At 45.8% G+C, this 23,931-nt stretch overlaps 8 protein-coding genes across 8 annotated transcripts; 4 read left to right on the plus strand and 4 right to left on the minus strand.

Moving 5' to 3' along the window:
* Window positions 1-599: 599 nt before the first annotated feature.
* TRIVIDRAFT_40000 (uncharacterized protein) lies at window positions 600-1,628 on the minus strand (the record flags this gene model as incomplete). Its single annotated transcript, XM_014094944.1, has 1 exon — window positions 600-1,628. A coding segment is annotated over one exon (1,029 nt), but the record flags the coding sequence as incomplete, so codon positions are not given.
* Window positions 1,629-1,735: 107 nt separating this feature from the next.
* On the minus strand, window positions 1,736-2,763 carry TRIVIDRAFT_111275 (uncharacterized protein; the record flags this gene model as incomplete). Its single annotated transcript, XM_014094945.1, has 2 exons — window positions 1,736-2,567; window positions 2,625-2,763. One exon carries the CDS (start codon window positions 2,519-2,521, stop codon window positions 1,805-1,807), a length of 717 nt encoding a protein of 238 aa, XP_013950420.1.
* A 1,121-nt stretch (window positions 2,764-3,884) lies between these two features.
* TRIVIDRAFT_206868 (uncharacterized protein) lies at window positions 3,885-5,526 on the plus strand (the record flags this gene model as incomplete). The annotated part of the gene is made up of 2 exons (XM_014094946.1): window positions 3,885-4,263; window positions 4,574-5,526. The coding sequence occupies 2 exons, from the start codon at window positions 3,885-3,887 to the stop codon at window positions 5,524-5,526; spliced, it is 1,332 nt and encodes a 443-aa protein (XP_013950421.1).
* Window positions 5,527-6,329: 803 nt separating this feature from the next.
* TRIVIDRAFT_206869 (uncharacterized protein) lies at window positions 6,330-7,412 on the plus strand (the record flags this gene model as incomplete). The annotated part of the gene is made up of 1 exon (XM_014094947.1): window positions 6,330-7,412. One exon carries the CDS (start codon window positions 6,330-6,332, stop codon window positions 7,410-7,412), a length of 1,083 nt encoding a protein of 360 aa, XP_013950422.1.
* A 2,723-nt stretch (window positions 7,413-10,135) lies between these two features.
* On the plus strand, window positions 10,136-12,131 carry TRIVIDRAFT_228151 (uncharacterized protein; the record flags this gene model as incomplete). The annotated part of the gene is made up of 2 exons (XM_014094948.1): window positions 10,136-11,609; window positions 11,668-12,131. 2 exons carry the CDS (start codon window positions 10,136-10,138, stop codon window positions 12,129-12,131), a joined length of 1,938 nt encoding a protein of 645 aa, XP_013950423.1.
* A 3,803-nt stretch (window positions 12,132-15,934) lies between these two features.
* TRIVIDRAFT_39257 (uncharacterized protein) lies at window positions 15,935-17,083 on the plus strand (the record flags this gene model as incomplete). Its single annotated transcript, XM_014094949.1, has 1 exon — window positions 15,935-17,083. The coding sequence occupies one exon, from the start codon at window positions 15,935-15,937 to the stop codon at window positions 17,081-17,083; it is 1,149 nt and encodes a 382-aa protein (XP_013950424.1).
* Window positions 17,084-17,210: 127 nt separating this feature from the next.
* On the minus strand, window positions 17,211-18,845 carry TRIVIDRAFT_39451 (uncharacterized protein; the record flags this gene model as incomplete). The annotated part of the gene is made up of 1 exon (XM_014094950.1): window positions 17,211-18,845. One exon carries the CDS (start codon window positions 18,843-18,845, stop codon window positions 17,211-17,213), a length of 1,635 nt encoding a protein of 544 aa, XP_013950425.1.
* A 1,008-nt stretch (window positions 18,846-19,853) lies between these two features.
* TRIVIDRAFT_111274 (uncharacterized protein) lies at window positions 19,854-20,653 on the minus strand (the record flags this gene model as incomplete). The annotated part of the gene is made up of 2 exons (XM_014094951.1): window positions 19,854-20,432; window positions 20,517-20,653. 2 exons carry the CDS (start codon window positions 20,577-20,579, stop codon window positions 19,980-19,982), a joined length of 516 nt encoding a protein of 171 aa, XP_013950426.1.
* Between the last annotated feature and the right edge of the window lie 3,278 nt (window positions 20,654-23,931).

Below are 23,931 nucleotides of genomic sequence, written 5' to 3' on the forward strand. Positions count from 1 at the left end.
GAAAGAGGGGTTGCGCCAGCTGAGGTTCCGATACCACGCCCGACAGCATATACGTACATATACCCTTGTCACGCTCCTCTCATTGAGGAGTTAGAATACTTCTTCTCCAATAATGGTACATACAACTGGGGTTGGGCACATGCAAGGGGACGCTATGCGTCCACATGAGGAAAGGTGAATGGCAGGCTTGTGCAACGGAGAGCCCAGCCTTGCCAGCCTGGAATTTTCGCGCCCAATTGGTGCCCAACAACATGGCCAAGCTGTATCAGACTAGGGTTATTTGAAGCATTTGAAATACTTGCCAGTTTCTTGATCCATGGCCAAGCTATTCTTATTCCCTTCAATATAAACAAAATACAATTGTAGCGGGACAAGCGCCCCTTGGTAACTAGGTAAACATTGTATCCCTGTACAATGACCGATATTCCTAAGGCATTTGTCTATAATGTTACTCCGTAGATTTTCAAGCTACACTCCGCGGTCACAAAATGCTACCTACTGGCCACTGACGATGCCTCTCTATGTTTGTAGTGACTAATCTTATTCGTAGTGAAGAGACATGTCGTTCTCATAGCGGGAGGCAAATCAACATTGTATTTTCATCTATCCGTCATAGTGTATCGTCCAAGTACAGCCTTCATGACCGAAGCAGCCGTTGCCGCAGCATATCGCTGCCACAAGTCATTTCTGTGGCTGTCAGCATAGTCACACACCCCCTTCACGATGATGCAAGGAATCTCATCCCAGACACCTGCTCCCTCCATCTCAAGCGCAATCACATTTTGTTCCTTGGCAATCTTATCTCGATGCTCGCCAGATTTCATCACCATATTCCCAGAGGCTATTCGCCCAACAAAGATTTCGGGCTGTCCGGTTGGATCTCTCATCTCCAAGTCCATTCTACTCACTAGTTGGCTCTCATCGCAGCCAAGTTCAGCACAAGATACCCGGGCAGCCCTGTCGCAGAAGCTATCAGTCTGATTATCACAGACATTACATGGTTGTTTGCCTCTATGGTTATGTCGATATGTTGCTATAAAGAGTTTGTCATTAGTAATGCCGGGATACTGGTAGTTGTGTCGTCGTCGTTTCTTTGCAGCTGCTTTTTGTAGATCTTTTAAGAATAAGCATGCCTTTTGCTGCAACTGGTCCCTCACATGATCGGTCTCAAAGCTTTTGACTAAGCTGCGAATGTTCTTATTTGGTCGGCCGAGGCTATCATCGACGGTATCTTTGATCACAAACGACTTGTGATATTGGCTGCCCAGATCATACTGAACAGCGGATTTACTGATAACAACATCACCTAGATGGAGCTCGTTTTCTCCATCAAAAGGCACACCGCCGCAGATACCGACGAGAAATGCGAGCTGTAGGCTGGGGTAGCTCGACCGGAAGCTTGCTGCTGCTCCAGCCGCAGCAACGGTGCCCATATTAGGAAGCAGTACCAGCACTACATCGTGTTTCCCCATGCGGCCGGTTGTGTACGTGTTCACATCGCCGCGTGCGCGGCCATACAACCCATCTTCGTCCCAAAATTGGTCGAAGAGCAAAGAAACTACATCGTACTCGAGTGGTAATGAGCAGATGATGGCGATTTGGAAATCTTCGCGACCACGTGGTCGACCTCCAGGAGGCGAGATACCTTCGTTTACAGATTGGGAGTTCAAAGTATGTGTCTGTCCTCGACGCTGTTGTATCTGACCATGGTCTACAGCCGAATCGCTCGTTTCTGGACCACGACCATATAAAACTTTATTGTGAAAATAGTCAGTTGATTTACAATAAGACTTGGATATTTTATCTATGGCTTCGTACCATTGTAATGATAAACAATAGTGCCACCACCAGCATTGATATGGTGCCCTTGACCATCAAAGTGATTCTGATAGCCCGTTGCACCAGAAGCATTATGCTGAGTGAAATTAGCCTTAGCTTCTCCAGTTTTTTTGAGATCTTCGTCTGAAACAGACGATTTCACTTCTGACATCTTGTCAATAGCACCCTTTAGTTCTGAAGGTGTGTTGTACTTTGCAGTGGTGAAGATATTCTCCAGGCTTCCCAACAGTTCTTGCATCCCAATTTCCACCCGACACAACGTCGGTGAAGTTGACAGAATGATGCGATAACAGTCCAAGATAGATTTCTTCCTGTTGGTTTTCTCCACTTCCTTGCTAAGCTCGCCGAATGTTGTTTGCAGCGCTGTTGCCTCATCTTTGAGCTTGGTAGTTAAAGGATAGATGGTGTCTTCAAGTAATATCTTCCCATCTAGATCTTCTACGATGGAAAAAGTGCTTTGAACCATAGGGAGACATTCCTTTATCTGAGCAAACTCGTTTGGAAGTTTGCTGAAGTGGTCAAGTTGAGACTCATACTGAGCGGATATTTTCTTAATATCCTCCCCCGCGGACCATATGAGTTTAAGGGGATTCTCCTTAGTCTTAGAGGTATTCTTCTTAACGTTGACAGGATCCTCTCGAGCCTCAAAAGTTTCCGTGTCAACATCCATTTTAGTGGCCATGTTGTTGCCTGGAGACGACCGATAAGGCAGATATCAGAAATGATGACTATTGTCTGCCGTCAGTGTCAGGTCTGTATAATTATCCATTCATGGATGTTAATACCTCTCAGTAGGGAGTATTGTTAGAAATCCAGACAGAACGATATCTCTGGCACCTTAAGTCTCTGGTCTCTGACCGTCCGCTAGTGAACAGATAATCTCTGTTCACTATCCACGATAGCCAGCCAGACCGTGGGGAAATGACGATGGCAAGACGAACAGGCAGAAAACAAGAGAATAGAGCGACATTTAATAATAAACGAGCGGGGGAAAGGCACTACATGCATGAAAAGAGAGGGGCTTAAGAGACGAGGCTCTGAGACGCCGTTATGTCAGCGATAGGATTTGGGATGGGTGTAGATATGACAATCCTGGTCTAGCGCTCTGCATCTTGAGCTTCGGCGTTTGATACAGACGAATGAATGGCCAGCCTTGCCGTGATGTGCTCACGTGTATGGACGCCATGCTTGTCTACATGAGACTCGGTCGCCTTGAGAGGGTGGTTGGGATGCGGCTGAATGGCCCTTTATCGGCCAACAAGCCAACCAGAGGCGGGACGGGCCGGCGCTTAACAGTCGCTATGCTACAGGTACTGGTACTACTGGAGTACATAGTCGAAATATTGTCGGGTCTGATATTATAATGAGAGCAAAGCTGCGGAAATAAAACCATGGACATAGTCAATCATCTTAGCTCATGTTAGTCCGTGTTAGCAGCGCTTTGGCGGTGCGGGAACAATCTTTGGTTCATGCAGTGCCTGGTCTTTGTGCAGTACATCGGGCTAGTGGACCCGCCCCCGCCATGGAACACACCGACCACCAGCAGAGCCGCAACGCTCGAGACGAGCAGAGCATCGAGGGCATTCAATTCTGTGGAATATGAGTTGATAAAGGCCCTCAGATATCGAGCAATAACAGTGATGACTCAAGTCAAGATGATTCACGTCAAGTTGCATGTATGGACCACGATGATCAGATATTTCTGCCGTCCCACTGAACTATGTGCACACCTGGTGGCCCCGACATTGCGCCACGAGCCTCTGCTGCAGATGAGAGCCACAGTTCAGCATCCGATTTAATCCAGCGTCTACAGCCGATGAGCTCACTATATGTACATGAACATGTGTCCAGGTACGCACTCCAGCCCCACCCTAAGTGGGCAATCCCCATTCTTACATGTAGGTTCCTTGAACTTCAATGACATCAACGCAAGTCAAGGTTTAATATTCCAAATAAAACTGCTCCTCGTTTCCGTAGGAATCTGCATATAACACAAGTAAACCTTAAAATGTGCCCCAGAGTGAGCCCAAAAGCTGCAAACCCACATGCTTCAAATGGAGCAATCGTGGCATGTTGTTGCTATCCAAGATCCGCCTCCTGAGATAATATGGTCTCTCTCAGAGGTTCGACGCACACATCATCTTTGGTATCAATCTCTAAGATTCGTAACCGAGAACGACCATAGAATGCTCCGCGAGGATGGAGCGGCTGCACCTCAACTCCAAGCAAAGGTTGCCTTTCTCGTCTCTCGTGAGATTCCTGAGACAGATTGGCGTGTAACTGTACCTGATTGGGGTAACAACATGTTGGCAACTCTTTTGCTAAATGGGCCTTTCGGCGTCATAAACATTCACAACATTTACAGAATTGACCCCATCGATAAAACCAGGCGGCTTGATATGGTTGAGCTTGTTGGAAATTGCTGTACCAGCGACGAAGATATATTGTTGGGAGATTTCAACCTTCATCATAGCCTATAAGCTGGCCCCGAATTACCGAAAAACAAGGCAAGTCGAGATGCAAAGCTTTTGGCAAACATGACGCAAAGGCTTGGGATGAGGTTGGTCACCAAGCAAGGCAAAATAACATATTCAAGGGGAACCAACAAGAGTGAATACAGCTCAACTCTACTTCTCCTATTTGTCAGTAAATCTCTCCATCGCAGAGTGGTTGGCTGGAAAATTGTGCATGTTAAAGGTTTTGAATGATCATTGCGTCTGCCAAACTGAACTAGATTCACGGCCAAATCGAAAACTTGGTCTGTGGTTCTGTTGGGATAGGGCAAAAAAAGAGGAGTATTGCAAAATGGTGGCCGATGGCTTGGAGGCACTATCTGTGCCGAATTTAGATGAACCCGACGGCATCGACATTCATCTCTCTCTCATCACTAAAGTATTAGTGAAAGCTGTGAGCAAAACAGTTCCAGCCAGTCTCACTTGCAAGCTTCCTCGCCCGATGGGGAGACCTCAGCAGGGCAAGAAAAAGGAGTCTCAGGACGATAAGACAAAAGAGCCTCAGGAAGAAAAGGTAATGGAGCCTCGGGCAGAAAAGGCAACAGAGCTTCAAGAGGAAAGGGGGGACGAGCATCGGATCCAGCCGGCTTATAAAGAGGCCCCCTTTGAGCCATTGTCAAATCCCACGATTTGGAATCTTTCAAAGCAACCCAAGCGCAGAGCAAAGCCTGCAGATTTACCGTACACTCCCGACTTTCAATTCTCCGGCAAATGCGCAACAACCGGCAAAGAAAAGAGCATCATGTACATGGACGCCATATATGGCCAGGGGAAGACGAGCAAGACATCTTCTACGCATCCGCGGCTTCCTGAAAATCTCGACTGCATCGTGCCGGCTGAGAGCAAGTTGGCTCTGGGAGATCAAGGCCCCATTGCTCGCCAGGGAGAGGTTTCAGCTCTCATCGCGGCGTTACCAACCAAGAAGTCGGCCGGAATTGACATTCTTGACAACGAAGCACTTATTATGGCCAGAGAAATCATTTCGCCGTATCTTGAAAAGGTCTTTAACGGCTGCATAGAAAACTGCTACTATCTAACCTACTGCAAGCTGTCAAAGACTACATACATATACTTCATACCGTATTTCCAAAACCCAAGAAAGCGGCCAACAACCAAAAGTCGTATCGTCCAATTGCTCTTCTTTCAAATATGGGCAAAGTCCTTGAGCGATTAATTGCCATCCGCATCAAAGAATTTCTTGACGAAGCTGGTTCGCGCCATAAAGAATTGATCCCCGTGAAGCAGTTTGGGGGGCTTCCTGGAAGATCCACCACCTTGGCACTCAAGACGCTCATCAACTTTGTCTATACGGGCTGGAACTCTAAATACTACAAAAAGGTCAGCTTGTTAGGCTTAGATATTTCGGGGGCCTTCCTTCGTGTCGACCGAAACGCGCTTTTGCAAGCACTCGCTGACAAGGGTTTGCCGGGCTGGATCGTCAAGTATGTGTGGTCATTTCTCTGCGATCGCCGAACCATTCTCGACATTCCCGGCCATGGACCCCAAGACTTCTTCGAAAACGGCGGTATCCCCCAAGGAAGCGTCCTATCCCCCATCCTCTTCCTCTTCTTTGCCGCGCCCCTTGTCGACAACCACGCTGCCAAGATGCTCCCGGGCCCAATCGTCGAGATTTTGGCCTTCGTGGATGATACATACATCCTGGTGCGATCCGATTCATGGGAGAGGAACTGTCAACAATTAGCAAAAGCCCATAGCATGTTGTTTTCCTGGGCACAAGAAAACGAAATTTCCTTTGCGCCCGATAAATACGGTCTACTTCACTTTCTCGGTCCTGGCGATAAAGACGCCCCCGTCACATGCCGCCCGCCAATCGACAACTTACCCAGTGCCGACGTCCTATTCAAAAACCCGTATCTAGACATCTTGGGCGTCCGAGTTGATCGTCGCCTGTCTTGGAAGTATCATGTTGAAAATGTCCTGGGCAAAGTGTCCAAGCAATTACGATACTTGAACGCCATGTCTGGTTCGACTTGGGGCCCCGTGCTCCGTGACATGCGTCTGCTTTATTACTCAAAGATACTCTCCATTGTTCAATATGCTTCCCCAGCATGGTTTTTTGCGAGCGAGCATACAGTTCGTCAAGGGCATGTATTAAAATCGTTGGCAAGGCGGCTTGATATGCTTCAAGGCAAATGGCTTGCCAAAATATCGGGAGCTATGAAAAATACAACCAGGATTGTTCTCCGAAAAGAGCTTCACGTCTTCCGCCTCTCTGAATATCTGCAGATGAAGACAATTTCTAATCACGCCAAAAACTATGACACAAAGCATGCCCAAGAGATTCGGACAGCAAGATATAGGGCTTTGCAACATAACATGTCACTGCATCTATTTCATAAACTTGATATCCTGGCTCAACAGTTAATAAAGCTGGCAAAGGGTCGGACTCAGTGTATCAAAGAAAATCTGGCCAAGGCGAAGGCCAAGAGAGAGAAGGAAGGCAAGGGTGAAGCGGCTCAAAACAGTACTGGCGATGAAAAGGACCAAGATAAGGATATTTGGGGCGACCCGGCCTGCGTGCAGGAGCGACGACTTGCCATTGATCAAACGGCAAAAGACATTTTGAATTACCGGGCATATCACGAATGGGCTAGGTACCAAAAAAAGCATCGGAAACGGCCGCTCCAAGAGCAAATACTGGCCATCAAAGAGCCCTGGAGCCTGAAAAGCTTAAAGTATTACGACAAGCTCCGGACACGACAGGAGTGTACCATGTTGCTACACTGCAGAACTGGATTCATTGGCTTACGATCGCATCTCTATCGAGTCGGCAAAGCAAAGACTGATCGTTGTCCTTATTGTGAAAATGGTCCGCATTCTATAGAGCATCTTTTCCTGTTTTGTGGAGGCGGAGACAAAAAGGGTGTGGAAATGGCGGATGCCCAAAGAGCCTTATACGCTAATGTCGGCGAGGAACACTTCAATCTATCGGACATTTTTCCACATCACCCCGAAAAGGCGGTACAATTTGCAATTTCCACCTTTGGCATTCCGCAATTCTGCAAAGATAATTGGGATGACAGCAAGAAACAGTCATAAGGTCGGGCTGGGGCGCAACCCGAGGTCACAGGCGCCAACACCGAAACATCGTCACCAGCTGACAGAGCATCAGCTGTTCAGTTACCTGATAATATTCATCCGAGTTGCGATAAGCCGCGACGCCGGAAAAGACGAAGACCCCGTGCCAAGAAATCGGGTAAGAAACGTGCCCGTGTTAATGACGACAAGCCCTCAGAGCATCAGAAAGGACAAGAATTTGCTGCTGCTTCGGGGCCTATGCCTGAGCAAACATCGTCGGGTGTTAAGCGTGCTCACAGCGGTAGTGACAGGTCCTTCTACCCTCGGAAGAGACAAAAAACACTTACCCAAAAAGTTGGCACAACAGGGGTTAGTGCCGAGCTGTCCACATCAACACATTCAACCGCTAAGCGCGCTCATCCTGACGACGATGAACTTTCACGGCCTCAGAAAAGACAAAAGAACCGCCGTTCCGGAGAAGATGCGATAGCCTAAGCGATATGCCGCATTACATTATGACATACCCAAGTATATAGCAAGCCCATGTAGTACAAATACAATTCATTTGCACTTATTTAAAGCTCATCGTCTTATTTCTCCTGGGTATGGAGGATAAACTGCCTAAAAGAACCAGTATCGAAAGAAGCTTGTTTTGGTAATTGTATATCCAACCCGTCCGTGCATAACTTCTCCTGCTAACTGCCTTCAGTAGCCTTTATTTGGTAAGACTTTCCAGATGCACGCGTGCACAGCTTGAAAAGGCTTTTTAACTTTGCTAGGCTGCTTTATCGGCTCTTTTGATGATCTTCTTGATCGCTTTGCCTGGCTTAGGGTTCTTGGTACCCTTTAGCTGGTTTAGCTTGTGTTTGGCTTCGCCTAGCTTTGGTCGTTCCTTCTTAGGAGCTTCTGATTGCAGATTCGCAATCTTGTTGATTGTGGATTTGGTTGTTTGTTCAGCCATTTTGCGGTATGTGGTAAACTTAACAGGGTGCATTTTATTTCGCCAAGGACTAATCTTTTTTTAAGATAGATTGCGACCAGCTTGCGGCTATTGTGTAAGTTGTCTATTAACTCTGCACGGGGGACGTGGTAACAGGTTGCTAAGATATAAAAAGAGCTTTGCGAGGTTCGTTTGTCTTGCTGTAAGGCATAACCATTCCTTGGATTTGAATTATATCAATAGCTCAGCTGGACTTTCTGCTTGATCTTTATGAATGAATATGCTAACAATTTAATATGAGGACAGCGAGAAGAAGTGGTTAGGCAAGAAAAACCTCTGCAACTGCTCAGATCATGTGCTAATATAGCTTGCTTATATAGGTTGTTTGATTTCGTTGAGTTGTTTGGTGAGTAAATGGTCATCGATGTCGTCGTTAATCACTAATTCTAACTTTCCCTTCGCGGATCCTCAAAGAAGCATGGAATCCATTTTCGAGGTGGTTATTGACTCCAACTAAACTCAGCAAACGATCTAATTGCTTACAGCTTAAAGTAGGATTGTCGCTGTCTTTTATAGCTCGACGGATCGATGCAAGTAAGCCGCAGATGATGGAAATTTTATACCTACAGTTACTAACGTATTTTTGAAGCAGCCTTTCTACATTAATTGAGTAATTGAACTATAATTCGAAGTGTAAGTACACTTTAATACTATATGAGTTGTGGATATATTGCTTACGTGTTTCTCGAGCAGTTGTTGCGTTGTGTTTGAACTTTGTTGTTCGGGCCTTTTTGCGCATGTATGTACGTTTACCTGCTTTATCATAATTCTCCATGCCATGTATTGGGATACTATTTGTACTAATATTTCCCCTTTGAAAACAGTTTGAGTTTGATCTTGAACCTTGATGCAAGTAACCCAAATCAACTTCCTCCCGAAGATAGGAAACCATTGCTAATCTGTTATTCGTCTTAGAAGCGGTTATGCTTTCTGTGCTTCTGCCAGTAGTATGGCCTGAATCTCCGAGGTTTAGTTTGATCGGCTGTTGCCGATTGGATTAAGCTATGGATTGATTCTGGATTTTGAACCAAAGGCTGGGGCATAGCCTTTTATTGAACCAGCTGTTACAGCATTGAACCTCTCATCTTGATATTAAATTTAACCTCCATAAAGTGGCGGAAACCCCCCGCCCAATTTCTTGGCCCCTCACTGCAATTGTGAACGTGTCGCCCATAAAGCAGCCTTCCCAAAGATTTTAAAGTGCCTCCCAGGGAGTACTCCGTACTGCCTGCCTTATGATCTAGTACCTAGGTACCTATCTAGTCTAGTACCTTATCTACCTTAGCAGGTAGGTAGGTAGTGGTAATACCAGGTACCAAGTACCTAATAGGTAGTTACGCAAACGTGTGCCGAGTCTCTGCCAGACTTCCTCAGAAGTACATGTACCAATCCATCGGCATATGACCCACTCACTTTGAGGTACCTTGTACCCGGTATGGACCGCTTGCCTCTTTGCCTGTCCCACATTTTTAACTCAACCGTTCTTACCGCGTGAGTCAACTTTTCGGGATCTTCTCAAAACTCTAATTCCATATGCTCTTTCCCACAAACTTATATAAACCTGCGCCTGCCTCGCAGATTAACCCCCCCTTTTCAAATTCTCTTAAACCTCCATTATTATTTGCCCCTTTTCACGCACCACTTTACCCATTTAGCAATCAGTCGATTTTATTGCATCCTCTTTAATCAAGGAAACTAGTTAGTAATTAATCCATTGCACACAATCATCTCGCCCGCGCGTACCATGTCGTCGAAAATAGCATTCCTTGATCTCCCACCGGAGGTTCGAAACACTATTTATGCGCATTATGTCACATCCAGAGGAGGCTATGTCTTCAATTTCGAATCGGGAAAGCTGGTGGCTGCCAATAGTGACGGGAGCACTCAGCCCATCGACCAGGCTTTGAAGTTTACATGCAAGCAAGTTGCGGAAGAAATGAGGGGATTGGATCTCGCAGCAAATCTTGTCACTTTCTATACTGGATACTCTGACAGATGGCGCATCAGCGCAGCTGCTTTTCATCATAACATGGCCAACTTAAACTTTGAGGCCTATCACTGGCTTCAAGGGCCGGGGGAAGAGAGTGATGATGAAGATGGAGATGAGACTTCAGACGAGAGCCAGGAACAGAGCCAGGAACAGAGCCAGGAACAGAGCCAGGATGAGAGCCAGGATGAAAGCGAAAACGAAAGCGCAGATGAGAATCTAATTGGGGACGAGGATAATGAGGATACAGACGAAGAGAATGGGGACGACGCCCTTCATGCTCCTGAACTCATGCCAGGATTTACAACTGCAATAGCCAACGAGGTGGCACAGCGATACCCAAAGTTTAAGCCAATATTAGATGGCATTCTGGAAGGCCATAATATTGTAGATATGGATGATGACTTCGGCTTAGTGCCATCGTATAAACGGCTGGCAACTCTGTATACACTTGAACTTCAAGTAAAGCACAGCTCCACACCAGAGCATTGGCTTAGAGTCCCGACACATTCTCTTGAAGAAGTTCTGGCCCTATCCAAGGAGTACCCGCCCTGGCGCTGTTGTCTAACGGAGGATGAGCTTCAGGAGCTAAATGTCGGAGCCATTTCCAGTCGACAATCCGCATCATACTGGAAGTTCCCACATACAACAAGAGATGGAGAACAGCAATACACTCAAGGGAAATATCGCTATTCGGCAGCCGCCTTGGCTATACGATTTCTCTCTAGGTTACCAGGACGATTACGAGCGTGCTTGCGAAACATACGACTAAATGAGAATGCAGTGAGCGTGGCGTATCCGGAATGCCATGCTCAAGGGCTTATCAAGTTTTGCATTGAAAATCCAAAGCTACACATTGAAAGACGCCTTGACTTGTGGAGAAATGTTTTCCAATCGCCATCTAATGAATTGACGAATCTAATATTCACATTCGAAGGTCGATGGGAATGGGCCAGGGACGGTTACGATGGCAGAGGCCAAGGACTCTGGTCTTTGGAACTCACAGACAGCATTGCTCTTTGGGTGGCAGAAGCATTAGCTCTTATTCCGCTAGGTATGCCCGAGAAATCTTTTACATTAATTCTAGACGGAGGAGAAGTGCCCCAGCAATGCACAGAAATCTTTCAAACAATAGTCCAGCGCGATGCCGCTTGGCAACAGGTGTGGGAAATGTTGACTGCCGATACTTCCTCGGACGAATCCTTCTTCACCAAGAGAATACACCATTGTTGTAAGAATCCACGTATTTCGTAATGCTCATGTTATTCTTAGCTTACACTCTGGAACAGACAGGTTTGAGGGATTTCCCGAGGCAATTAGGGATATTGTGGATAAGTCATCAGGCTTTATTCAATGCGCATTTGACACAGGACCAGCCACTTGGGATGCTGAAACGGAATTTCAAAAATATCGCCACTTCAGCCTCGAAGATTCACATAATCTCCCAATCGCCAATCAGGTGTTTCTTCAGCCGCAGGACCCACCACCAAACTGGATTGATCTTCACGCAGAGAATATTTTACCAGAATTCTTCACTAATCAAGCCTTGGTTCAACTTGACCAGAAAAACGAATGGCTTGTTAACGAGATGAAAGGAATACGGGATGATGGTTTTGAAGAGCAGAAGAAGCGCATTGAAGAGCATAAGCAACAGATTGCGAAGGCCAAGAAAGAGAGGGTGAAGCTGGAGGTTGAACGACTGACTCGTGGCTTCTCCTTTTTCGATTTAAGCCACCTAGATATTACAGATTAAAGCAACAAATACCGCTATCGACGCCAGATTTTACTAGCAGGTACTGCGGTTTTAGGCAGTCTTGACAGCAAAACCATTCGGCACAGTCCCCGGTTTACTGAACTTGATTGGCAAGGCAAGATGGGGGCTGTTTATATTAATGCCATTTTTTTTTTACCAGAATCAGGTACCAGAACATAGCCATCAAGCACGGAAGAAGCTACGACAGGATTTACTGCTCATCTGCATGAAATAGCCTTGAAGAAAATGATTTTCTCAGACAGAAAGGGGACCCGATCTGATTGGCGACAATTTATTTATTTCAATAATACTACTAAATTCTTCCTCCTGATAATAATATTCGCTGCAAATATTAAATATTTGATACCGGTCGGTTCTTAAGTCTACTTAATCCTTGTCTTTAGCTAACAAACGAGCAGTTGGCTCCTGTTACGACCTAAGTTATGGCCTTAAGACTGCGTTGCTACAGCGCACCTATAATGCAGCTAAGTCGCAGCCTTTAGTTAAGGACTATTTTATATAAAGGCAATTGATGAAGATACTTGATATTTTTAATCCGGACGCATAATCTTACGGATGTATAACTTTTCAAGTATTTTAATTAATTAGAAAAATCTACTTTCTATAAGGATTTGTAAGTAACAGTAGTAAAGCTTTTTGTTTTAATAATCTCTTTTAGTTTTTTTTTTTTTTTTTTTCTTGCAGCGCTGCTCAACAAGGCATAGATATGTGAGTTTGAATGACTTCAATTGTTCAATCGGGTCGGCCATTCCCCTGCCTTGGAACGAACTGATTGGACCAGCATACATCAAGGCCAATAGCCACGCTAATTGGTTCGACAAAACCTTAGTGGAAGTAGAACACGCCACTCAATGATTCCAATCTAGGCGATATAGGTTACGCTCACGCTATTGGCCAAGGTCATGTATGTCGAAGAAGCTCCCTCTGCAAGTCTGTTGGAATGACACATGCATTTTTGCAAGTTCCGGGACTCCTCCAGTGACAGTAACCCCATCTATGCCAGATTCCTTTACTCTAGATAGATTTTCTGCGATTTTCATCACTATCTTAGAATTCCATAACCCTTCCTTCCAACTGACTGAACGAAGCAAGCTTATAGATTCTCGTCGGCTGTGGGCACTGGTGGTGGTTACAGCTGCGAAATACAGTAGAGCTATTATCCCTGTATCAACTAGAAACGTCAACTTGGAGGTGGACAATGAGTGAATCAAAGTTTCTGAAAGCTCGTTGATTCTGGTGCACTGTGGATCAAGAGCAGATAAGATACAATTCGGCTTTGAGATCAAGCATGAGAGATGCTGTTCGATGATGCAATTCTAGTAGCAGGGTTAACTGCAGACCCCTTGCCTTCATATTTTTCTTCTCATTATTGAAAAAATTGTCAAACGTTTTCTTCCACTGCACAAACTGGACTTTTAATCTATGAAGTAAGACTGACTTAGTGGTAGTAAGATCATCATACTTTGGCCGCCACTGGCGTAGTGCCAAAGGTTTCGACGTAAGGATGTAGAATAATCGAATCTCGATGTTCTCCACAGACACCTGAGCTCAAGACTGGGAAAAAACATTGGCAAACAAGAGTTGTTGTTTGGACCCTTAATCTCTGCAGTGGCAGTAAGATGCGGTTGTCGTGAATTTAGAAACGTCGTAGCTTGCATGTGAAAACGCCGAAATGTCTCGGAAATTATTTCTCGGTCCTGGCCCTCCAGAAAAGTTTTGATCTCTTTTGTTCGCCAGTCCTTTAAAATGCTCAAGCCCCCTTGGAGATGGAGAAACGCCTTTTGGTACTCATCCTGCGCACTCTCGAACGTTATGAAAAGCATGCAGCAGGTCAGTGTGAATTGGATTGGCTGGGGAGATGGCGCCGAGCGTAGACATCTGATAGATTTATTGTATTGTTTTAAAATGAGCGTATTCCATCCATGAGTGCCTGCCTTTTGAACCGCTATCAAGATCCTCGTAAAGTGCGCTGAGAGCGATTATAGCATGAAATACTGCAGGTGAAGACTCGCTGAATTGCAGGCCCGTTTCATTCCAGAACTTGGACTGATAGTCGAACCCTATCATTCGATGTAGCACATTATGACAAAAGTATTCAAAATAGCGATGCTCCTCTCGAGATTAAATAGGCCCATAAGATAGTATAGGGTTTAAGGAATCTGTGGCGTAATTGCGATGACTGTGTGGTGTTTTGCCATAGCCAAGGCCCTCACAGAGGCGTCCTGTTTTTCCACATCGTAGGCACGCTGGCTTTGCTTCATCACACTTCACATGGCGAACTCTGCAACAATATTATGTCAATATTTCTTTCTCATATCCAGGATAAAGATTGTAATGCGTACTTGCATGTGTAGCGGCCCCCTTTGGATTTGGAACCCTTCGCTCGTGATTTCTTCGGAAGCGCTGCACCTCCCTCGACCATGATTTGCAAGGTTGTTGGAGGTCAAGGATACAGGTGTAGGTGAAAGTAAAAATAAAATAAAATGAAAATGGCGACCAACCCCGTGACGACGACGCATCATCATTCCCAAGAATTGAACGACTCGGTTTCAAGTTTGGAGCGTTTGTGAGTATTCAGGGGTTCAGACTACGTGGACTGTGGCGCGGAGGCCTGCCGCCCACAAAAATCTTCAGCTCTGGTCTTAGTGCAGAACCCCCCCAAATCCCACGGCAACATGGCGCCTGCTAGCCCTCTGGAGTCGCGGATATCAACGTCATCGTGAACAAGAATAGAAGCTCCTGAGCGGCACGATGCCGCTGTTTTCCGTCTGTCAGGCCTCTTTGTTAGACACTAACAAATCGCATGTCGGTGGGGAGTGGGTTCATGGCCCATCAAATAAAGCCCATGGCTAAACCCATCTTAGCCCTCTAGAAGCTACATAACATTGACACTGAGTTTTCTATAGTACCTCGGAAGTACAGACTGGGTCGCATGAACTTGGACGACCCCAAACATACAACCAGAACGCCTGATAGCTTGAACTTGGTATGGCATGTGACGGATATGTCTTCACTTATAATTAAAGAGAGCACAGAAAATATCATTAGTTGCCCTTAGTTGCTCGCCACATAGTTTATAGAATAACGTGTTAGAAGAATATCAAAATATATAGATGACGACAGCATAAACGATTATCTCGTAAGAGATGCTGTTCGCGGCGATTGTCGAACACGACGGAAAGCATGTGAAACAAGGGCTTTTGCTTACGTACCACAACAAACTAGTCAGAATAGTTCATGATAGAAACAATCTCTAAACAAGGTAACCAGGTCCCACAATTTTGACAATGCTCGAAGGGCGCAGTCTTCTCCAGATTTGAAGGCTCGTAAGATTCAACATCAAACACGTGACATCCAGCTGAGAGAGAGATGCAAGAGTTGCTTGGCAAGTCCATAAGCTCACAACCCTTACCGCGCGTCCTGCGCGGCATAGACTCATATGCGGAATGAGTTTTACGTCTATAACTCCACAAGGCAGTGCCATTAATGATTGATTGGCTGATGTGGGCAGAGCTCACGAACCGCGGATGCTCAAGCTCGTAAATTTGGGCATCTTGCAAATGACCGGTCTCTGGCTGTGGAAAATGATGAAGAAGCCTTGGAAAGGCCAGTGTATAAAGAGGTTGCTGTCCAACATGAACCATGAGAGAGCCCAGAACATGTGAATCCCCCAACTTTTTCTTTCATTGAGAATACACTACAGCTCTTCCATCTACAATATGTTTCATCCAGCGACCTCTTTCAACTTTGGACAGTTGGCATTACCATTCCTTTATGGCATTATGCGTTCCCCTCCCTTGATTTGGATTTTATCATGCCTTTGGCTCTTGCTTTGTGGCACCTTTCTCTTTGACGTTATTCATTACATCCTTCATAAATTCTCTAAATCGAGTTCTCGCTTCTTGCGCCAGATTGGAAAGTTGCACTCAGTGCATCATTTTTACTTCAACAACCGCCTCCAATTTAACAACCGGTACATCTGGCACAATATTTGCATAGAGCTACCGCTGGAACTGGGGTGTCAGCTTCTCGGAACGTGGCAAGGCTGGCTAGTTCTGAAGCATTTTTTCCTCACTGATCCGGGAGTCTTATCCGAAAAGGTGCTTTATGGCGTTCTCATCGCAGAGGTGGCGAGGACATTGGTGGTTGTTGCGTTGAGTGGGCGCGATTCGAATCACAAAACCTACAGCATTGTGCCTAAGAATCTCAACTGGTTGACTGTTGGTCCAGAATACCACGCCCTTCATCATGTAGACCCGGCATCCTATATGAGCTCATCATTCTATCTTTTCGACTGGCTCTTCGGTACTGGATACACGCTCAGGTCTCGACGGGTTACAATAACCGGTGCATCCGGAGCGTTTGGTCAAGCTATAAAGAAAGAGCTGCAAGCAGAATCAGTGGCGTGCATTCAGGAGCTCAAGTTTGGCGTTCATTGGACATATGACAACTACGATCAAGTGATACCTATCATCGCTAATACCGATGTTCTGATTCTTGCCCACGGATCAAAGGGACAGGATGCCTTAAAGGCCAACTGTGAATCAGTTGTTCGCCTTGTTTCTTTATTCAAACAGTATCGCCAGTGCAAACCAAGCCAGAAGATGCTTCTTCCTGAAGTTTGGTATATAGGGAGTGAGGCTGAGCTACATCCATCTTGGGGTATTCGCAGCCTCCAGGTATATTCACAGTCTAAACGCTCATTTCTTCCCTACGCGCGCAAATTATATGACGATGACTCAATTCTATATCGTCATATTGTCCCAGCGGCCTTTCATTCTACTATGGGCTCAGCGATTTTCTCAGCAACATGGGCTGCTCGGACCACAATGTGGTGGGTTCGAAGAGGTGCTAGATATGTACCTGTAACATATACAGGAATTGCGTATCTTAATTATTTTAAATTCATGTACTATATTAAAAAGCTTTAAAATAATATAATAAACCACCATTGGTGTGTTAATGCTATTACTTTTTTTCATAGATATGAATGGACTACATAGCTATCATCCACTATCAATTGAATTCCACGTGCGTCTAGAGTGGCTGTACACGCATCTACAACTCTAAATTCCCATTCGTATACTCAATCTTTTCCAGAATGTCCTTCAGCTCCGTCTTTGGCTGGATATGAGGAATGATTGTCTTGCGCACCATCGTCGCCTGCTCAAATGCATATGCAATCTCGATAAGTACCTCCTCATTGAACCGCGCGCCTGTAAACCCTAACCCAAGCGGCTGGTTTGGGCCCTTGACATTCAAAGTTCCAAACTCGTTCTTCTCCAGAGGGGTGTCGTCGGGCATCCGTCCCACAGGCACTGAAATGACCGGATTGCCTAAAGGAGCTGCAAGCTTGCTCGCATACCCCGTGGGCAGGACTATAGCATCGAGAGAGTGTTCCTTTACCGCACCAGCAATACCCTGAGGGCCGGCGAGTTCTGCCTGGGCGTGGTAATTTTCCCACCACACTGGCGAGGTATTATCATAGCCTCTGCTGATACCTCTATCCCAAGACGCGGTGTTTTTCTCGGGATATCCTTCACGGGCATCTTTTTGGATAAATTCGCGTAGTTGAATCATTGTAGTTATATTATTGGGGTTCGTCTTGAGCTGCGAAAAGTATCGAGGTATGTTGACCATCATGTCTGGACCTGTGACAAAAGGGCTATATTTGCTCCTAAGCAAGTCCGCTGCGCCTGGTAGGAAGATGTTGTCTACAATTTCAGCTCCCTGCACTCGCAAGACCTCCAGCGCAGAGTCGAATACTTCAAGTGTATAATTGGTAGAGTAATCTGGCCACAGTTGTAGCATGTGCCGAGGGACACCAATCCGCTTCCCATGCAGGCCCTTGCCCTTACAAGCGGCGACGTAGTCTGGCACTCTATTTCCAAACGGCGATGCAGACGTGTAATTGTCGTTTTTGTCGGATCCAGCAATGGCTGATAACAAATAGGCAGCATCCTTGACCGTTCGCGCCATTGGTCCAACGGTATCCTGGTGTTCCGAAATGGGAACGACGAGATACCGCGACGTCAGCCCCATGGTGGGTTTAATTCCGACCAAGTTATGCTTGCTCGCTGGATCCGCAATGGAACCAGAGGTATCAGTGCCCAGTGCTGCCCATGCCAAACCAACCGAGGCCGCGGTAGCGCTGCCAGACGACGAACCATCGGGATCCATGTCGGGATAATACGCGCCAATACATTGCCCGCCATACGCAGACCATCCTTGTGTAATCTCTCCACGAGCGCCGGACCACTGCGATAGATTGGCCTTGCCAAGAATAATGGCGCCAGCCTGGCGTAGCTTGTGTGCAATGGTGCTGTCCTCTGGGACTTCGGCGCCAACGAGGGCGTACGACCCAGCCGTATTGTTCATCTTGTCAGCCGTGGCAATGTTATCCTTGATCACGACTGGGATACCGTGAAGTGGGCCGATGATATTTCCAGAATATCTCAAGGTATCATAATGTGCAGCGATGGAAACGGCATCAGGGTTGATATCATTGACGGCGTGCAGCCGCGAGTTGACTTCTTCTATTCTGGCGGTGTAGGCCTGGATTAAGTCCACACTGGTGAAATGTCCGGCATTAAGGCCCGATTGCAGCTCATCAAGCGTCGCGTCGAGCAAAGGGGGGAACTCAATATGACCATTTCCTGGGGCACTGTGGCTGGGTGGAAGAGAGCAAGTCATTATCACCAAAGCCCGCAAAAGGCGTTTGGCACGCATGGTAATTATCGTCGCCCACGGCTGAGATCTGGTTCTGTTAGACGCGTAAGATCTTTCGATTATGAAGCTGTCGTCATTTATATAGAGACGGGGTTCATATTATGGGACTTGTTTTATGTTGTTTCTTGCTGCTGATTGTATCCGACGGTAGTTGTACCCGTATGGAAGGGGGATCTTACGTACGGTCCTACATAATTTCTCCGGGAAACTTGAGACCCCAGCTAGCGTAGTTCTCATACACATCACAATCTAATAGTCTACATCTTCTCCCGATTTGCCCTCCGTTATCTACCAAACCTGTATCTAGCCCCGCCTTCATTCAGTTTAGTCTGGTCAGACGGACCAAATAGGCAGTCTCACACAGCCTTGACGGACAGATTAGAGCAAAGAAGTCGTAATTACAGCAGAAATTGCCCAATGCTATTGATGCGAAAGAAGATAAAAGCAAAGCAAAGAAATGCGACCCGTAGGAATCAATCCGATGCGTGCATGCCTATGCGATCAAGTTGCGATAAACTTGAGAAACTAACCGAAATATAACGTTTTACTCGACCAGACTCAAGAAAACACAAGTAGTAGTAGTACTACGAGCCAATTTTGGTTATTGGAAAGCTAGCGGGAAGAAATACTGCTTAATCGCACAACTACTCTGTTATAAGCAACAAGTGACCAAAAGAATCAGTGCCCAGCCGTTCGCTAAGTAGAAGCTTGAGCCTGAAGTTCCTCTACGGGATGAGATTTCTCGCCCGAGGAGGCTCGACGACGGGTGTGAAATATTTGGGCTCCACACCAGTAGCCATGCTTGGGTTGGATGATGCCAGAGTCGAGAGGTTATTAATCCTGATTTTGCATAAATGGATTACGAGTGACTCCAGTGCTACACTTTTGTGTTGGAATGCGAAACGATGTTTAAACTGCTGGGCGGAAATCCTCACATTCACAATCAATTGAAGTGTTAGTCTTCAATTCGATGAGGGCAAATATGCTCGATTATTGGCTATCTGGCTTTCTCAAATCCCTTTTCCACCGCTCCACAGTCAACCATTTCGGTATCACAGTCCATATGCAAAGAATGTCTTACTATCGCAGCGTAATCGCTTATTGGCCGAGACACTTAGCTGCAAGTTGGTTGATGGTAGTGGCTAAGACCTGGGCATCACTCTTGGGAATAGTATAGTTGCAGTTAGACTTGTTACCGCCGGGAACAATTTGGATGCGATAGTTTCCATCTGAGTCGGTGTTGTAGCTATATTGGTAGGAGCTGCTCGTGCTGCTGCTGCTGCTGTTGTTGTTGTTGTTGTCGTTGCGGTGGTCGGTTGTGATATTAATCACGTCAGGTTCACCCTTGCGACAAGTGCGAGTGCTGCCAACAAAGCTGCCAAGGATACAGGCGGCGGTGTCAAAAATGTCGCCAATGATGTTACCATTGCCGTTGCGAGGAGGATCGAAGAGGCCGTTGGCAGCCATTTGAGCTTGCTCCATCATTTGAGCTTGTCCCATCATATCGGCTTGCTCCATCATGTGTGCTTGGTTGGCTTGCTGAGTTTGTTCCTTGATTGGCATTAGCATGTTTGAACCATACTTTGAGAGATTCTTGCTGGGTAATGGAAGTATAATCTTCTTTTAGTAACTTACCATTGGGATGGCAAGGCCAGTGGCGGCAAGAAGAGAAAGAATGATGGCACCGGCGGTCTTCATTTTGGCAAATTTTGTAATGTTTGCGATAGAAAATGATAGGAGATAACTTTGTAGGTACTGAGGTTGGATTGATTGATGATGTCTGGAGAAGTTTGTGAGAAGCCGGACGGAGTCGATGATTTATATACTTTGTTCCTATCAATGCGTGACTATACTCTCCGTTGGTTAAGACCTAGTTTACAAAGGGAGGATTGGCCATTGATTACATCCTAAACTATTTCCGTTCGGAGATGAGGCATATCGAACAAATCTTAGACAGCCGAGTCTAGTCTTGTCCACAATTGATTATCCGCAGTGCGATGCATTGCTACCAAATTTATGTGTATAGAGGCTAGCGAAATTCTTTCTTTCCTAATTATGGCCTAGAATGTCTTCATCCACAGGCGCTGGAGACGATCCTATTGGTCTCCCTTTGCCGAACTGGGCCATCACATTCCTTACCTAGTCCCGACAAGTTGGTGTCAAGATGAGGAATGCACCAGCTTACATGGGGTAATCACTCACTTATTCAATGGCTTGTCTGAGACAGTGTCACCCTAGCTTGACAGATGAATCTAAAGCAAGGATATGCAGTTGGCAGCGTCTGCCATAAACGCTTTGCCCATGCACACATATCCCCCACAGCTTGAAACTAGTTGATAATAGACTAATACCTTTTCTTATAGCATTATCATCTCCTCGCTATAATACATCTACCATTTAATGTCACATCCTTGATGAGAATAGCAGAAAGCTACGATGTGCCCCTTGACCAAGACGAATAACCATCCTAAGCTAAAGTTTATATTTGCCCTTCAGAATTTTTCATACCATGGTCTGGCTCATGCCCATTCCTCATATTCAGCTGATGCTGGCAGGCTAATTACTGCGATATATGTTATTTCAGAGACATATACCCAAGGCACGCATACTACACCTTGGTTAGCGTGGCCTTGGCAGCGCATAACAAAGAAGAAAGGAATTCTGTTATACACAGTATGGCTCTTATTTCCATTCAGCTCTGCGCCCCCCCTGCCTGAGTACAGCCCTACCCAGTATGGCTGATACAAACTATCCTTGATGCAGTAATGGGGATGCGAAACTTGGTTTCTAGTAGAAAGTGAGAGTTGTAGAATTATGGTGTTCGTTCGCTCTGTGATCTGAGCTAGATAGTAATATTAAATAAAGTGACATAAAAATCATACGTTGCATGTTTGGCATCGTCTATCACATAGAACGACGTCGGTACACGAACCAGAAGTATTTTCGGGAAAATATTATACAACTATACGAGATTCGCCACCGTTTTCCCCATCAGTAATACTTGCTCCATTGTATATTCTTCGTCCTATAGGAATAGATAAGCTACCCTATCACTAGCAATATTAGACGTGACTGGCTATACCCCCACATGCCACTTACGATCAAAGAAGAGCAGCAGCAAATCTAGTTGCATGGACTATCTGAGATTGCAGTTGCATAATTCCAATTCTTTGTGTTCAAGTACTCTTTATTCGCGTCTTACCGTTATGAGCTGAAGAATTGCCGCCTCCTAACTCTCAAGGGTGGGGAGGTGTTCAATGCAGTGCTGGCCCTCTTGCCAACTATCAGATGAGTAACCAAATCACGGAAAATAGAGTACTAATACTCTAATGTACAAATATGAGCAGTTGGAGCTCCATGGTTGAATGGAATCGATTCTGTACAAGCACTTTGGCCTGATCGTGATTTAATCTAGACTGCATGCCGGCCAACTACACACTACAGCTAAAAGCCATTCCCACCAAAGCATGTAAGGCGGTCATTGCTGTTTCCAAAAATATACTCTGTAGCTGATTAACAAAGATAGATAAAAGGCTGGAAATGCAGTGGAAAACTTACGGGTCTCGATAGAGGTACCAACATACGCCCCTCCATTATTACGGCAATTGGCGTTTAAAATAGTCCCAGAGAGGGACAAGTCTTGCAGCTTCCCCCGAACCCACCACTGACCAGTACACTTATTAGCAGGATATATAGAAAGTTAATTAGATGTCGCACTTGACTTGAGCTACAAGCTGCCCATTAGCGTTGATCAAGCAATAAATGAGACAATCTAAACCCTAGGCCCATTAACCTGTAGTCTCTGGGCCATCTGGGAACCTTTTTTGCCCCGATATCTCTTTGATGGTGGCAGCAGCGGTTCCTGTGGCTCGTTGGCTTCTAGAACTTCTGGAACTTCTGTAGGCCATTTTGCCATTGGTCGTAAGGAGTGAAATTGAGCCGGAAAAATAAAATGGAAGCGAGAAGAGGGGAAAGAGGATTGAGAGGCAGGGAGCGAGACATGAGGAGCTCATCAAGACGAGTTGACCTTGCAGCAGTCGAGCAGTAGATTGTGCGTAGATACCTGAAGCGCTTATTGCCGTGGCAGAGGGATACTAGACAATTATCAGAAATCGACTTGTGAAGAAGGAAAGCGACACTAGAAGGGCAACTCTGGGCTATCGACGGTGCCGGGCATTATTATCACCAGACTCTTTGCACCAGACTCTTTGCGCCAGCTACTAGACTTGAATATAACGAGAGCTACTCCGTATAAACTATAAGGATCACTTGGCAGTGCTATTGAGCTCAAGGACAAACATGTCTAAGAGATTAAGCGGCCCAATCAGAGTGCAGCATCAACAAGGATCAACAAGGTATTATATGCGATACATCTATAAATGTTCACTCGTTAATAATATGGTTGGGGAAATAAATTGTGCTAGCCGGTTTTATGAAAGGCTACACCTGGATTAAGATAATTTTAAAGCTCTGTTTCGAAAGATACGAGTTATACAAATTGTCACACTCTTTGCCTTCTAAGGACGTCATTTGAGAATACCTCCTACAAGACGTCACACCACTCATTGGACAGTTCTATGATTCTAGCACATTATTTAAATCCTCTGGTACGTTTGGCAAATCCTTTTATTCAGTGGTTCTTATGTTTTGTCGTTCAGCAACATTCTGGCATCGGTAGTACTTGATCCATATTGAAGTACTGGCATGTGAGGTTCCTGGAATGCCCTTGACGCTCTCGCATGGGAAAAAAGGGAGAGGAAGCACAAGAGGGTGATGTTTGGCTGAAGATGATGAGATGAGAATAGGTTAAAAAAAAGAAAAGGGGGGGTGAAGCGGAGAGTGCTAGAATATGTCGAAAGGAGGGACTGACAGGAGGATAATATCGAGGGATCGAGAGCAGAGCGGTTGATAGTCACCCGCCAGGTACATAGCTAGTACTTTGTGGTTGCATGCAACTAAAGTGAATTACCTTGTATTTCTTTTGCAAAATGTAGCTCCAAGACTGGTGAAATCGCCGCCAGACATGCATTCACACATGCATCCGCAGGAG

The sequence above is a fragment of the Trichoderma virens genome (assembly GCF_000170995.1).
Source record: "Trichoderma virens Gv29-8 chromosome Unknown TRIVIscaffold_91, whole genome shotgun sequence".
In the NCBI taxonomy this organism is placed as follows: Eukaryota; Fungi; Ascomycota; class Sordariomycetes; order Hypocreales; family Hypocreaceae; genus Trichoderma; species Trichoderma virens.